The sequence below is a fragment of the Ciona intestinalis genome, chromosome 5 (genome assembly GCF_000224145.3).
Source record: "Ciona intestinalis chromosome 5, KH, whole genome shotgun sequence".
NCBI lineage: Eukaryota > Metazoa > Chordata > Ascidiacea > Phlebobranchia > Cionidae > Ciona > Ciona intestinalis.
The window spans coordinates 1,042,772-1,058,094 of record NC_020170.2 but is presented as its reverse complement, the minus strand read 5'-3'; the positions used below and the strand labels follow the sequence as shown (position 1 = coordinate 1,058,094).

Below are 15,323 nucleotides of genomic sequence, written 5' to 3'. Positions count from 1 at the left end.
GCAAAAGTTTTGGGATATATAATACAATTTTCCGTAAGACAGCGTTCATATAGTGTATTAGTGCTTAAACCTTGTTTTAAAACAAAGTTTATTTAAACGTCGTGAATCTTTTTACATTTTTACGAGCTGCTATATGATGAACGTATTGCAGATGTAACTGTATTTGTTTTACTATTTTAATTCACCATATGTTCGTGCATGTCGGTAGACTCAAGAAAAACACGATTTGGGGATATTATTTCTATCTGCAGCGGTTCAACGTCCTTGGAAAACGGTTAGTCTAGCTCACTTCCTCACTATATAAAAGATTTTTACTGATTTGACAATTTAAGCAGGAATGATTATTAATGGTGTCATAACATATATACCGCCTCTTATAGCTAATATTATGTCGAAGTTTAAAGCTGCTATCACCTACATAAGTTTCATACTTTAAAGTTGAAAATGGGCATGAAATGTATGAAACCCAGATTGAAAACAATAGAATAGATAAATCTTTAATTTTGGGGTTTTCCCAAACAATTCTTACATTTTTTCCATCATTACAACTCAAAAGAAACTACATGCACAGGCACAGGTTGTTTGTAATCGAAATAATTGTTTGTTTTTCCTGTGTAACTAAAACCCTAATAATTTAGGGTAAAACTTCGGCGCGAATTAATTTTCTCATTAAACACAGATCAAGGCTGGAAAGTGAACCTTCGCTCCAAGATTGAAAATGATCTTTCATATCAAGTACAGGAGGCCCTTGCTCCTATTGTATCCTCACATAAGAAATGGGCGGCCAAGAAAAAAACAGAAAGAAGGAAGGCATTGAAGCTACAAGTAGGACTTTTTTTGATATACTATTTTGATTTTTGGGTAAAAATAGTTGCTCTAATAGCGAAAACTGAAAAAAATAGGTTTACTATGCTTTCGTTAGTATTGCGCACTTATATAACAAAGGTCTTGTTTAAGGCATGTCTGAACATACCTGTGTAATTGATTGCACCAATTCAAGGACAACATGCAGATAACAGTCTGCTAATATTGCCTTTATGATACTGTACACATAAGAATATCACTTTATGGTGAATAGACTACCAACCCCTATTGATCAATATTGCAAAAGCACCTATTGTGGACCTACGGCAACTGGTTTAGGATACTCATAGTGGTTATGAGTTATAGATTATACGTATTTTGTTGGCACTATCTTTACAGTTCTCTATTTTTAAGTAATCCACTAAAAAAATAGGTAAAGTGTTTGTTGACATGCTGCATTGTAATATAATATAGATTGGATGTATACCTGCATTATTGTTTGGAATATTTATACTGTTTATGCAATTTAATTAATTAATTATATATATATGTATAATTATTAACTGTTTAATTTCAGGTCAACTACCTTCAACAGCGAAGATCATTTCAACAACTTTCCGCCGATCCAAATGATGCCCGTTTTAAATACATTGATGTGAATTATATTCCACAAGCAGATCAGGTGTATTCTGGTAACAGCAAAGGGAATTTCCCTGCCTCCATTGCAAATTTAAGGTTGCTGAAAACTGGTGCTCGAAGTAGAGGTGATATAATTGTAACATAGAATGCTATGTAATAATAATATGTTAAGTCAACTTTTAACTATAGTTCTGTTTATAGAATTATGAAAGTACCGTAATTGCTATTGCTGAGTATTCCATTTTATGCTTTATCTTCAGAAGTAGATACCTTTAAATTAAGCGTGGTAAATCAAATTGTTCTTTCATGTTTCAAATGGTCAATTACACTAGCCATCTTAAGTATTATGATCTTTGTAATCTTTTTAAAAGTAATATTTTTTGTTCATGTAGTGGAATACTTTAGAATAGAAAATGTGTGTTCCCTTATTCTGCAGTTTATTCATTTACTTTCACCTGTATGATAATCACTTTGTTCCAGCATATGGGTCTGACCGTCATACCAACAGCATGTGTGGAGGATTAGATTTAAGTTTACTCGATCATTCCAGTTCAAACCTGTTCTCAATATCTAGAAGAGGATTTCCCGGCAGCACTTTAAAGTAATGCTAAGTGTTCATGCTATAAAATATGACACAAAACATTAATAAGTGTTTATGTTATGGCCTACCTTCTTATAAAACATTATTCTAGCTTACTAACTTGCAGATTATTGGTTATAAACCATTTTGCATTGAATATTCATATTTTGATAGATATTAAACCTGATAAATAAAGGTCACAATACATCAAAGCTAAATTGTGAAAAAGTTTTTGATTCACATTTGTTTTATACCTTCCAGCAACAGTTTATATATATGCTTTTGTTATTTTTTTCATGCCATTTTTATTTGATATCTTGACAGGCCTTTGATCCCAAAAGTTGGGGAATATACTGGAATAGCTCTGCCCAGCTATGGTATTAACAGGCAATGTTTTCAGGTAAACAAACAAAAATCAACAATATAAACAAGTATATTATTAACAAATATAATTCAGGTTTATACCAAAGAAGGCATGAACAGTCTTCTTAATTCAAAGTCTCGTCGGTCAAAATTAACTCAACTTGGTGATGGTAAATATCTCAATAAACATGGAATAGCATTGAGCAGAATTGGACCATTTTGGCCAAATGGTTTTGGCCCTGTTTGCCCGTGCCCCGAGTAAGTAATAACAAAAGTCTGTCATAATATTTTTATAGTCTCAGTTTATTAATTCAGCTTTTGTATGTCGAATTACAGGTTTATTCTGTCCTGCCCTAAAGATGAAATGTATGGCGAATCATTCAGTGAGTTAATAAATAAATATTATTGCCATAAGTTAATTACTAAATTGCTTTCATACATAATATATTCTGTGTGTTTATGAAAAGTAGGATAACAAATTTGACATCAAAGTATGTAAAAGTCCCAACTCAATTTTTAATTAAATTTAAGGGTTACTAAAGTCAAAGTGTTTATGCAATTTAATTAAACAGTTATCTTTAAACTGTCAAATGAGGAAAGGTAACCTACCAATTATGGCTTAACTTTCAGAACCCCTGCCACTGTAAGTTTTTAAATTTAATTTTCTAACTATTGTAACATATTAAGTTACATTCAAATTATACAAACTTCTACACAGTAAAACCTAAACTGCCAGAAAATCGTGCAACCAGTGAAGATGAGAGTATCATGTCTCCACGGTCAACAACTGCCCCATACACCAAGCACACCAATGGGTTATCTAAACCCATGTGGCATGGTAAGCCAGTGGTATATGATAGTGAACGATCATCAAGGTCACCCCCACCCCACTCTGTACCTGATGGAATGCCAGAGTCTCTTGTGTTCGAGTCAAGATTTGAATCGGGAAATTTAAGACAAGCAAGAAGAACGTGAGTTAATTTATATTTGTATTATGTAGGGGTTTAGGTGAAGCGTTAATACCAAAACCCAGGAACGCATTTTAATTGGCCCATTACCAAATTATCAATATTTTTTTATCTACCTAGTATTTGGGTTCAAAACTTACAATACTTGTATATGTTATTATGGGCATAGTAATTGAGTACAGTACAGCTAATGTAACTTTGTCACCGTGTACTCATTCAAAATAAAGTTCCTTCATCATAATAATGTGAATAGCAAATGTAAATACACCATGGCTTGTTTTTTTATTACAAAAAATGGACAACCTGTCAAATTTATATATGTTGATTAGGTAAGTTGTTTATGTAGATTGTTTACATATTTAGCATCTTGCATTTAACCTTTCACCTACAGAGGGGAGTTAGAATACGAGTTAGTCCTCAAAACTGATATGTACACTAACCGACACACCCAGTGGTACTACTTCAAAGTTCAACAAGCGAAACCAAACTGCACTTACAAGTTCAGCATCATCAACTTCCTTAAGAAGGACAGCTTGTACAACTATGGTAAGAGAATCTGATTTCCTAAAACCACACATTACTGTTAATTGATTTAATTGTTTTAATAATTTGGTATAGTTTCTATTAAAAATGTTTTAAAATTTATGAAATATTTTATCCTAGTTATATGAGTACACCACGCCCTTAACTGTTTTGAAAATTAGGACCAACATTGTTCATAACTTAAATACGATACCAATACGTTAGCCTGAAAAATAAATTCTGCAGAATTTTTCATTAGATTTATGCCAAAATGGTATTTTCCTTTAGGAATGAAACCCTTGTTATATTCTGAACATCTTGCGAAAGAGAAAGGGATAGGTTGGCACAGAGGTGGGAAGAATATAAGCTACACTTATTGTGCAAATACAAGAAATACAATTCTATCATTAGACCTGCAATATTACTGCCTAAAGTTTGAGGTTGGTATTCTTATGTTTGTGAATGGGTATGTGCAAATGATTTGAAAATGTTCCCAATTTATTAATAACATGCTTTAGTCTAACCTTGTAAATAAAAACAGACACTTCTACAAGAAAACAACAAAAATTAAAACCCGCAAAGCTGATACTGGGAAGCATGAGGTGTATGAAATGGAATTTGAAAAATATTTAAAAAGCGTCTTTAAGACTATCCATTGTAAATATGCTTCACAATTGCTTATGAACAATATCTGCTTCTTAGGTTTCATTTGATTGGGCTGAATGTGAAGACGACACAATTTACTTTGCGCACTGCTACCCGTATACTTACTCCGACCTACTGCGGCATATCGATGAGATTATGGCGTGTCCGAACTCATCCAAGCATGTTAAGAGGGAGGTCTTGTGTGAAACTGATGCAGGAAACACTTGCTTCCTTCTCACTGTCACTCATTTTCCTGATAAAGAAAAAGACAAATACAAGGATTTACATCAGGTGGGATTTTAATGAAAAAAGTTTCATATGCCAGAAGTTGGTTTTACTAATATGTTTAATATAAAAACACTAGCACAAGTCTAGATTGCAGGTAAGACTTAATTTTCAATGAAAGTGCGATTTAAAATTGGCTTTGTCACTTAAACATGCATTTAAAACAGTAAGTACAGCAAAAATAAATATTTTCGGTTTGAGTGGCAATTTTGTTAGAGTGTTAAATCATAAAATTGTTATACTCCGCTTAAAATTTGCTATGTCAAGTAATACAATAGAAACAAAAATAATAGCATAACAAATGACTTTTCACTACAGAGCAAGCAAGGCATCATTCTAACAGCTCGTGTACATCCTGGTGAGTCTCAATCAAGTTGGATGATGAAGGGGGTGCTTGACTTTCTCACCTCAGATAACAACACTGCTGATCAACTGAGAAAAAAGTTCATTTTTAAAGTTCGATATTTCATGATTTTTAGCTGTTCTGTCATTTTCTAATTCTTCACTAATGCTTAATTAATGTTTTGTCAACATACAGGAGCTACAATATTCTGTTTTTCTTTATTACAAAAATCTTATTTAACAAGTTATGCGTTACATTAAATATCAAAGTTTTTAATGTAATAAGTCAGTACCACTGTACCAATTAGGCTGTACAATAAGGTTGTAAAACTGTAATTGTAAAAGTTGATCACCTAAGTCAATTAGGTATTGTATTGGTTGTGGATTACATAAATGATCCCGTTGACTTTATTCTTGTAATTTATCTGTGTGTCAACATGCATTGCCAGCAGTTATGACAACAGAGGTAAACACATGCGTTGCTAGCATGTACCATGTCTAGCCTTTTTATATATTTAACAAAATGTTTGTCAATACAGATTGTGCCAATGCTTAATCCAGATGGTGTAATAGTTGGTAACTATCGCACCTCACTTGCTGCAAGAGATTTAAACAGAAACTATCGTCACCCAAAACAATCTTACTTTCCTACTATATGGCATACGAAGGAAATGGTGGACCAGTTTAACAAAGACCACCCAGTAGGTTTCACTTAATAGGTGTAAGATCTATAATATTGCTAAGAAGTTCTGATAGTTTTATACTATTTTATTCTTATAAAACATGGTTTACTAATAATGTTATTCGTTAGAGATGAAATTTAAAGTGTAAGTTGTTATAGTTCAACTTGCAAAACTATAGTTTTAGTAAGTTTTGTATTCTATATTTTATTTATTATATATTTGTACTTTCATTGTTAATACATGAATTATCATTTTTTTAAATTTTGTAAAGTTTTTATCTCGTTAAATACACTTTCAATATTTTGTTTACACTTTGTTCAGTTTATTAACAGTATTTTAGCATGAACTTGTTCTTTCAAACAGATCTTGTTTTACTGCGACCTTCACGGTCACAGCAGGAAACACAAAGTCTTTATGTACGGCTGTGAGAGAAAAGCTTTGAAGCCAAAACAAACTGAAAACATTGAGGGAAATAAAGATGGAAAACCAGCTCCCCCAAAAAAGCATGAAGAATATAAAGCTGCCATTGATTTTGTTGAGGAACGTTTATTTCCATGGTTGATGTTTCAATGTTTGCCGAACAGGTGGGATTGAAGTTTCAACGGAAATTGGAAAATCAATATTTGTAAAGCTGACAATGCTGATTGATTAGCTGATAATGGCGCTGACTTTCTAACAGACTAGTTTAAATATTTAACAACAAAACAATAGAAAGCTCTTGAGAGTTTTGAAAACCCCATAATGACAATGCCATAATTTCTTTAAGAGGTCCTTAAATAATATCCTACCGATGTCTCAAAAGTTTTCTTTTTATAGATTTTCGTTCCATGACACGAAATACGCAGTTCGTCGAAGCAAAGAATCCACTGGTAGAGTTGTCATGTTTCGACAAATGGGAATTGCAAATAGTTTCACTCTCGAAGCTACATTTGCTGGAACAATAGCTGGATCCAGGTCAGTTGGCCATTAAGTTTAATACAAACACGTTTTTTATCCTTCAAAACTAAGCTTTTGTCCCTCAAACATATGTAGCAATGACAAGCTCTTTACAATAAGGGACATATTTCATGACATAAGGTTTTAAAATACAAAAACAGGATTTTTTTCTTGCAAACTCATTGTAAATAAAATGATTATGTCAATAAAGTGATTAAGAGGTTGTGGAGTTACGGTTTATCAAAATCGCTGTTATCTGCTAAATATTGGTTGCAGTACTCAATTGCAGAATTTAGAGCTCCGATTTGATACCCCATATTAAATGGGTTGTAAAACTTGTAGTCTTGTTCGACGCCGTGGCATAGTGGTTAGCCCGCATGTCTGTAACTCATTGGTGATGGGTTCAAGGCTCGTCGCTGCTGCCATTGTGGGCGTATGTGTCCTTGGGCAAGACACTTAACAGCAATTGCTCCAACCCAGTAGTCACTAATGGGTTGTCCAAATTATAAGCCATACATAAAAAAAATGAAAAAAAAAAAACAAAAAATAATCACCCACAAAGTAACATACATGGTAACTCGTAAGCTGGCACGAGGTGTTAAACCATGGTTATAAGGACTGTCGTTTTCCGGCTACGCGAGGATAAAGTAAGTTACACTCATTCATTCTTTTAGTGTACTCTGACTACTGGTAAATTTTTTTTAAGTAATTGGGTATATGACACCCTCAATTTTCAGGATTGGCCGTCATTTCAACATCAGTGACTTCCAGTTAATTGGAAGGAAATTGTGCGAATGTATTCTAGAATATTCAAATGTCTTTGACAATCCTGTCAAAAAGTCGAAAGTCATTCTACAAATGACAACAGAGGTAAACATTGCATTGTTTGCAGTTGTGTTTGTTAGGTGTGAATGCTTGCCCACTGTGGACTTGGTTTTAAATTTTAATGGCGTTTTAAATACACCATGCATAAATTAAAACTTACAAGGGAACAAATTAACACCATATATATACTGTATAAGATGTATACTGTATAAGAAGGCAAACGTTTAAGGCTTGTCGCTGCTACTTTTCTGAGTATATGTGTCCTTTGGCAAGACAATTAACGGCAATTGATCCAGCCCAGTGGTCACTAATGGGTTGTCCAATTTTATAAGCCATACATAAAAAAAAAATCCCCAAGAAAATCACACCCAAAGTAACATACATAAGCTGGCATGAAGTGTATAAAATAAAAAGTTACATTTATATGTATCCTGTTTATCAAACACTTTCAGATTATGAAGAAACAGAAACTACAAACTTCCTCAAACAACCAAACCACATCTGTAGAAAGAAAGGATCAAAGTAAACATAATGTGGAAAAGAAAATACCAACATTGCAAAATAAGGAAGGAAAGTGTTTTCCTAACACTCTTAGTATAAACGGTAAGCACAAGGAATAGTGTTTGTGTGAAATTTTAATCAAGTCCGGTACCATTTTAATAATTTATAGTTGCTTTCTTTGCTTGGCCTATAAAATACAAAACATCATTTGTATTTTAACAAAACTGTTTCTATTTTTAACAACATTATTTATAACTATTTATTGCCAAACAAATACTGTTTAAAAACATATATATATTTTTTTTGTGTACTCTCAACTGCAGAATTTTAATACATTGTAGTAAATACTCCACAAAAGAGATGTAATTAAAGAGACATATAAGTTATGTTATGTTCTTTGGCATCTTATATTCATCAATTAGTTGCAGATGGAGGCAAACCTGAAAAGATTGAACTAATTGAAGATAATAAAAGCAATACATTGCCTGTCACATCTCAGCTTGTTGCCCAAAACAATCCTAAAGTATTTGAAACAATTGTTCAAAATCAAATCAATGCAGAAACTGCTTCTCAAACTGCCATACGTAATAACAATGCATTCAATAAAGACAACTGTGATGTCACAATTCAATTAAGTCAGAGAGAAGCATTGGAACCAAAGGTGGGGGAAGATCAAGAAGATATAAATGAAGATGATACATTGGATTACAGCTGTTTAGATGCCATTCGAAATTTTAACATGTCAGACTTGGCCTCAGAATCAGAGTAAGTGGGAATTAAAACACTCCAGGTTTACTTATAAGTAAATATTACTTAATGTGGGTGATTGAAACAACATTAACTGTGATGCGTGTAACATTTTACATGATTATGAGGCATTCTAAATGTGTTAAGAAAATTCCTAACCTCAACTTATATTTCTGGGTGTACTTTAATTTATATTTGCAATACAGGACAAGTTCAGACAGTGATAGTGAATCTGAGCCAGAGGTTCCTTACGAAGCCCCTACATCTAAGAAGAAGTTGGACAACGAGCATTACTCCTCAACCTCCAGGAAGAAAAAAAAGAAGAAACAGAAGAATGGAAAGTCTGTGTCCGCTCCTACCTCCACTTCAAAATCTAAATACAAAAATACGGAGCAAATCTTGGTGAAAGAATCGTTAAAACAAAAGGTTTGGAAACTAACATATTATATTGTGAGACTCCTGCAATAGCTCTAGTTTTTAGGTGCCAATATTAACACTGTTTTCAGTTGAGTAAATTTAATATTTGAAAATTTTCATTTTTTCAACTTAATCTTGGTGTTTTTAAATACGATAGTTGCTTACAAATATGGGTCTGAGTAAAACCTGCTACATATCCCTTTCATATAACATAGTGTTAAATATAACTGTTTATTCTTTTTCCAGCCTAGATTTCCAGCATTTGTGAGCAAATACAGTAACCGTAGCAACGGAGGAATTCCAATCTTTGCCCAAGAACGCATCAAAGAAAGAGCAGCAAGAAGGTTGTTTCATGTTTCTAGTAATAATTTCATTACTCTACTCATAAAGATACCAAGTTTGGAGCAGTTCTCAATGTTGAACATCACAAAATATTGTTAACAAATGAATGAAATACCCTATTTTTGTAAACTTTATGCATTTATAATTTATATCATGAAAAATAATTTAAACAAGTGCATAGGAAGAATTAATTCTTAATGACAAATCCTGAATCAACAAACTCCAGGTTTATAATCATTGCTTAAAGCGAATACATTACATGTGCTATTTTATTGTATTTGTATTAAAACACAACACTAATAATCATACAAACCCTTACGTTTTAACCATGTAGTTCTTAAATAGGTTGGCAGAGTTAAATGTAGCCAAGGAAGACAAACAACAACAACAGGAGCAACTGGCAGAGCAGTGGGCGGAGATTCAGAACTTTCCACGACTTCCAACTAACTTATATACTGGCAACAGGGACACAGTCATGTGCAATGTAAAATACACCATGGACGACCAACCAAGAAGGTAATGTAATGTGATTTATTAACAGTATCAGTACACATGCAACAGTCATTAAATATACATATGTAACATGTGAGCTTGGTATACACATTGGAATGATTTGTTTTCTGTGATGGGCACATTTGTATAACAATTTTAAGTTTAAAAAAAATTTTTTTCAAGTATCAAAAAATAATTTATTGGCAGACCACCATTTTGAGTGCCAGCCTTCAGCAAAACACATATAAGTCATTACCAAGGTTCTTCTAAAGTTCAGAGCTTTAGTTATAAAATTCTGTAAGTGTTCTTTGTTTACTACCAAGTGGGAGGAAAAAAGAGAATGAAAACACGGCCCCATCGTATTATATCACACCTTCCCCTAAATAACACAAACCATTTGACAACCTTATGGGATATAAATATTTTATAGACTTCATTACATGTTGTGCAATCCCTACTCCAATCCACCTTCAACTGGTGATGCAAATGTTGGGTCAAGTGATCATAAACGAGTAGTGAAGTATTCACCAACCCATCAATATATAAGCAAGGATGATTTAGCATTGAAACAAATGGATGAAGAAACTGAGGATGAGGTTTATGCTTTCAATAACATAGGTGGGTGATATTGAAGTATTTACATTAGAGGTAAGTTTATTTTGAAAGACAATTTTTCAGCAAAAGTTATATGGTAGTTATTACATATTAGGGCATATTTGCCATGTTGGTATATTTTTGTTATTGGCATGCGTTCTTGCAATGCTTTAGGTCAGTTTTAACCACCTAAGTAAACAAACTGTTTTAAACTGTTGTATCACTCTACAGTCAAGCAAAACATTTATAATTTCAGATTCCCCACCTACAAATGATTTAAACATAAGTTTGATGAACAGACAAAATAAATGTGCGTCCAACAAAAGCACGCGCGGGTCCTCCAGTTCCCATTCAAGCCACAACTCAGAATCAACAAACAGTACATCTCATGAACATTTCAGGGACTCCAGTGGTTCGCAGGAGAAGTTTTTGCCACGCACGGTTGTCCTACCTGTCCAGAACCTTTCATTCAAGCTGTTTAAGAAGCACGGAGATAGAAAAACACCTAGTTTTACAGTACCAGCTTCCAGACAGCAGCATTTTGTAGAAAATGGAGAACTAATCACTAATGGGAAGGTTAACAACAGTATAGGGTCAGCGTATCAAATATCCGACCTATCTCTCCCCCCTTCAATGAAGGCAGGAGATGTAATGACAGTCCACATGCATTACCCAGGGCAAGTGCATCCAGTGGAACCTAAACCAAGTTATAGATTCAAGACTTCACCTAGGGGACCTCCCATGATATTTGGTGAACCGGCGGTAATGAACCAGAAAGCTCATGAAAATTATTTCCCAAACAAAACTGAACGTTAGTAGTTGGATTCACTTAGATAAATATTTTTATAATTTATACAGTGGGGTAGGGGAAGACGGGACACCTTTTACCTCTATTTTCTCGCCCCGTTTAGTAGCAAACAAAGAACATTCAAGAAATTATAAAACTATATGCCCACGACTCCCATTGACCGTTAGTAATTGTTTAAAACACGATCAGGATGTTTAGATATTTTGTGCTAAAGGTGTCCCATCTTCCCCTACCCTACTATATCATTCCACGCCAGATTTGAACCAAATACTCCTTGAAGTTTTAAAAAAAATAGTTTCACTTGACTATATTGTTAGTTTATTACATTTTTAACAATATTGGTATTAATAGTTTATTCCTATTTTCTGTTATACAGATATTTATTTTTTATACAAATTATTTTACACGACACATGTATTCTGTTATTGCCTAGTGTGATACTTTGTTGTAGGGTATTCATTTAAATTTGACATTGAATATTGACATTCGACTAAAGCAGAAGTTTATGAAGAAAATAGCTGACTTGGTTAATGTATACATTATTACTGTGTTTCATGTATTTATAGTGTTGATTTAAGAATAGTTTATATATTTTGTATGTTTTCATAATTCAAATTGTGAACAACAGTATTTACCTTCAAAATATGCATTTATTCAGCTGCCTAATTCATCAGTCAAATGCCATCACAAATTACTGATATGCCAAAAGTTTTTTTACCTGGTTTTATGATTGCATTATTTGTGTAACATGAACAACTTAGCTTTTCGTTGTGCAGAAAACCTAAAATGATTCTTACCTATTTTAATCGTGTATAACTGTATTTTTGATAATGTTACCCCCAGTAAAAATGTACAACGTTTATTATGTGAAGCCATTGGAATTAAATAAATCTCTATTTACTTTTCTCGTGTTGTGAATCTGAGTTTAATTTTTGTCTCAGGCAAATTCTTAAACAAAAATATTAGTTGTGTTAACAGGTATTACGACAGCTTCAACAGCTCAAACGCCGACCTGCGACTTCGAAATCAGCATAACGGAATGACATCATCAGATGACATGTGCATGAACCCATTCTCAACCTTATAAACTGATGTTGCTACCTACTCCAAATCCTAACTGTTGTAGAACGGAAATGACGCCGGCTAACCGCTTCCTGGCAACATCACACTGTGCAGATGCATATGACGTCGAAGCTGAGTTGAGTTGTGTACGTAATGTAAATGGGACGTGTATACATGCAACAGGACGTTCTCAGGTTACATGTATTGTATGTAAGTTGTGAGATATAAACTTCGTATACAATATTTGCTATTTGTTTTCCAGCAGAGGTTGTGAAATTTAAAATAAGTAGCCTAGTCGTAGACTCGTAGTACAATATATGTAGGCCTATAAGTCTGTAGAAATGGAACGTTGAAGTTTGTTGTTTAACTTCTCTGAGATATTTGCTGTTACATTAATATACAAACAAAAATGTCGAAGCTTTAATAGGACCAAGTTTTATTTTATTAAATTTTGATTTAATTTCCATTTAGACCACTATAGGCTTTGGAGTTAACTTATATTCCTATTGTCGCGGACAGGAAATGAAAACTAAATGGTAACGAACCCTTTGTTTCTGTTCTTATTTTCTCTTAGTTTACGTAATATTATTGATATGACTCTGTGTTCCCCCCTTTATCACCGTAACCATCGTTTTAACAACGCCCTTTACAACTATCCATATCGTATTTAACTAGAACTTAGACTTTGCAGCTACCGTAATCTTTTAATTCTTAACAGACATCCGCTAAGATTATTGTCGATATTCCGGATGCTGAAAAGGCAAAGGTCCTCATTTGTTCTTCTGTATCCGAATCTTCTCTTCCAATGCGTCCTCCAAATGAAGCAGCGAGCGGGGTGAACGTCACTTCGTGGCGCCATGCTCCTGAACACCTTGTGACTGACTCTTGCAACTATCAAGCATATGTAAGTGTTATGCAACATTCCGTAAGTATTGGTAACGAAATATATCGTCCCAAACTTATCAGTTATTCTGCAAAAAGAGAGCTCGTCTCTAATGAAAAGGCACGTAACCTACAATGAATTCGTTGCAAAGCACTCAGGAAACGTGAGGCTTCAGGCGTGAGGTTTAAAACTTAAATGTGCAAAAACTAACAGCGCAATAATTAAAAACAGCAATTCGACGAAATTGAATCTATATGGCCAATATGGGCCCAATAATTTAAAAACATTCAAACTCGTAGGAGAGCACGCGGGCTGATATAAATAAACAATCCGTGTGATAAAGTTTGTCTGCAAGGCGAATGTAAGTTGTTGCATTCACACCATCTGCACAGTTCCACCTGGTATCGCGACACAAAGTTACAACACTGGTGCCCCACATTGCCCATAGTCTGCGGTTGCTACTTGTATGTCGTTTCCTGTCAGGAGTTGCCATAAAATACTGCATTGATGGTTTATTATGTTACCAAATATATCTTTATAAATATTTACACTTTATTAAATAACCTTTTGTACCCAGTATCTCGGCTCGATGTTGATAAAGGACTTCAAGGGCCTTCCCTCCACTGTAGAAGCATGCGCTAAAATGAAGAAGTCAACCGATTCGATGAAGAAAATACCAACCATAACTTTATCGATCAATTATAAGGGCGTGAAGTTCATCGATTTTAAATCAAAGGTAAGTTTATCAAACTAAGGTCACCTAACCGATCACATCACTTGTACAATATACAGTAAGGTGGGGTAATATGGGACATGTTTGGTTTTCTCATCCCATTTGGCAGTAATCAAAAAAATACCTTCTGAAATCTATATTCCATTAAAACAATTATATAAGAACGTTGTTAATTGTTCAAACCAGGATCAAGAAGTATGAAGTTTTAGTGCTATACTACTGTTTCTCATCTTATCCTACAGTACTATATGTTAAAAGTATGACAGTTTAGATATAACTGTATTATACAAAACTAAAAATGAAACGAATGGGAAATACAGTTGCACTAATATTTTATTTCCACAGCATGAAATTATGGAGCATGAGATACAAGATATTTCGTTTGCTTCCCAGGATTCTGAAGATCTTTCCACGTTTGCTTACATTACACACGATACAAGGACGGGCCATCATTACTGCCATGTGTTCCGTGTCACAACACTGGTAAGAGCTGTGTTATATTACAATATAACAATATATATATATATATATATATATAAACGATGGTGGGGTGACGGGCCACTTTTAGCACATAATATTTAAATATCCTAATCGTGTTTTAAACAATTAACAGCGGCCTATGGGAGTCGTGCAGATACGATTTTATATATATGTTTTTTTACCTACAAATGGGACGAGAATACAGAGGTAAAAGGTGTTCCATCTCCCCCTACCCTACTGTTATATAAGCTTCAAGATGTAAATGTTAGAATAAACCTTTGCGTTATTAAACTCAAGCTGACTTGATACATCTTTTTGATTTAGAAACCCAGAATAGATTGAAATATTTTGCCCTCGCCCAGCTTTATTTTATCTCTTCTAAATAACGCCACACAAAAACACTGGCGCTGATTATAACCGCTCCATTGTACAAATATAATTATATTCCGTATAGGTGAGATATTATGGCAAGACACGGCGTATAGAACACATACAAATTACGAATGAGTGTTTACCGATTAGAGTGGGAGAACATAGTTTGGTAGACCAGGATATTTTTCTATATTTCATCGCGACATTTAGCCATTAGAGATATACTTGACATTTAGTGGGGTGAGGGAAGGTGGGACACATTTTTATTCTATTTTCTTGTTCTATTTGATAGTACACAAA

General features: G+C 33.8%; 3 protein-coding genes across 5 annotated transcripts in view; all 3 read left to right on the top strand.

Moving 5' to 3' along the window:
* The window catches only part of LOC104265752 (nucleobindin-2-like), a 1,668-nt gene extending 1,511 nt beyond the window's left edge, over positions 1–157 (top strand). Inside the window, exon 5 of the mRNA XM_026834635.1 lies at positions 152–157. Coding sequence (XP_026690436.1) covers positions 152–157 — 6 coding nt within the window. The remainder of the gene's footprint in view (positions 1–151) is intronic.
* LOC104265751 lies at positions 139–12,398 on the top strand. 3 transcript variants are annotated; one of them, XM_026834469.1, is made up of 23 exons: positions 139–274; positions 680–825; positions 1,382–1,568; positions 1,924–2,044; positions 2,348–2,423; positions 2,481–2,644; positions 2,723–2,769; positions 3,123–3,357; positions 3,746–3,900; positions 4,165–4,316; positions 4,579–4,812; positions 5,125–5,262; positions 5,688–5,849; positions 6,195–6,415; positions 6,648–6,785; positions 7,505–7,637; positions 8,045–8,195; positions 8,516–8,858; positions 9,047–9,266; positions 9,504–9,601; positions 9,945–10,115; positions 10,522–10,709; positions 10,942–12,398. In XM_026834469.1, the coding sequence occupies exons 1-23, from the start codon at positions 199–201 to the stop codon at positions 11,499–11,501; spliced, it is 4,116 nt and encodes a 1,371-aa protein (XP_026690270.1). In that variant the 5' UTR covers positions 139–198; the 3' UTR covers positions 11,502–12,398. The 3 variants fall into 3 exon arrangements, with proteins under 3 accessions (XP_026690270.1, XP_026690269.1, XP_018667609.1); XM_026834468.1 differs by having other exon boundaries at positions 3,105–3,357; positions 8,522–8,858; XM_018812064.2 differs by having other exon boundaries at positions 3,105–3,357.
* A 575-nt stretch (positions 12,399–12,973) lies between these two features.
* LOC113474233 (ankyrin repeat and SAM domain-containing protein 1A-like) overlaps positions 12,974–15,323 on the top strand; it is a 4,569-nt gene continuing 2,219 nt past the window's right edge. Inside the window, exons 1-4 of the mRNA XM_026834547.1 lie at positions 12,974–13,091; positions 13,274–13,459; positions 14,016–14,174; positions 14,517–14,654. Coding sequence (XP_026690348.1) covers positions 13,089–13,091; positions 13,274–13,459; positions 14,016–14,174; positions 14,517–14,654 — 486 coding nt within the window. The 5' untranslated portion in view covers positions 12,974–13,088. The remainder of the gene's footprint in view (positions 13,092–13,273; positions 13,460–14,015; positions 14,175–14,516; positions 14,655–15,323) is intronic.

Bases quoted from the DNA above. Each gene is read 5' to 3' on its own strand.
- LOC104265751 (XM_018812064.2), top strand. From the start codon at position 199: ATGTCGGTAGACTCAAGAAAAACACGATTTGGGGATATTATTTCTATC. The intron at 1,569-1,923 runs GTGATATAATTG...ACTTTGTTCCAG, and splicing joins AACTGGTGCTCGAAGTAGAG to CATATGGGTCTGACCGTCAT. The intron at 8,196-8,515 runs GTAAGCACAAGG...TTCATCAATTAG, and splicing joins TAACACTCTTAGTATAAACG to TTGCAGATGGAGGCAAACCT.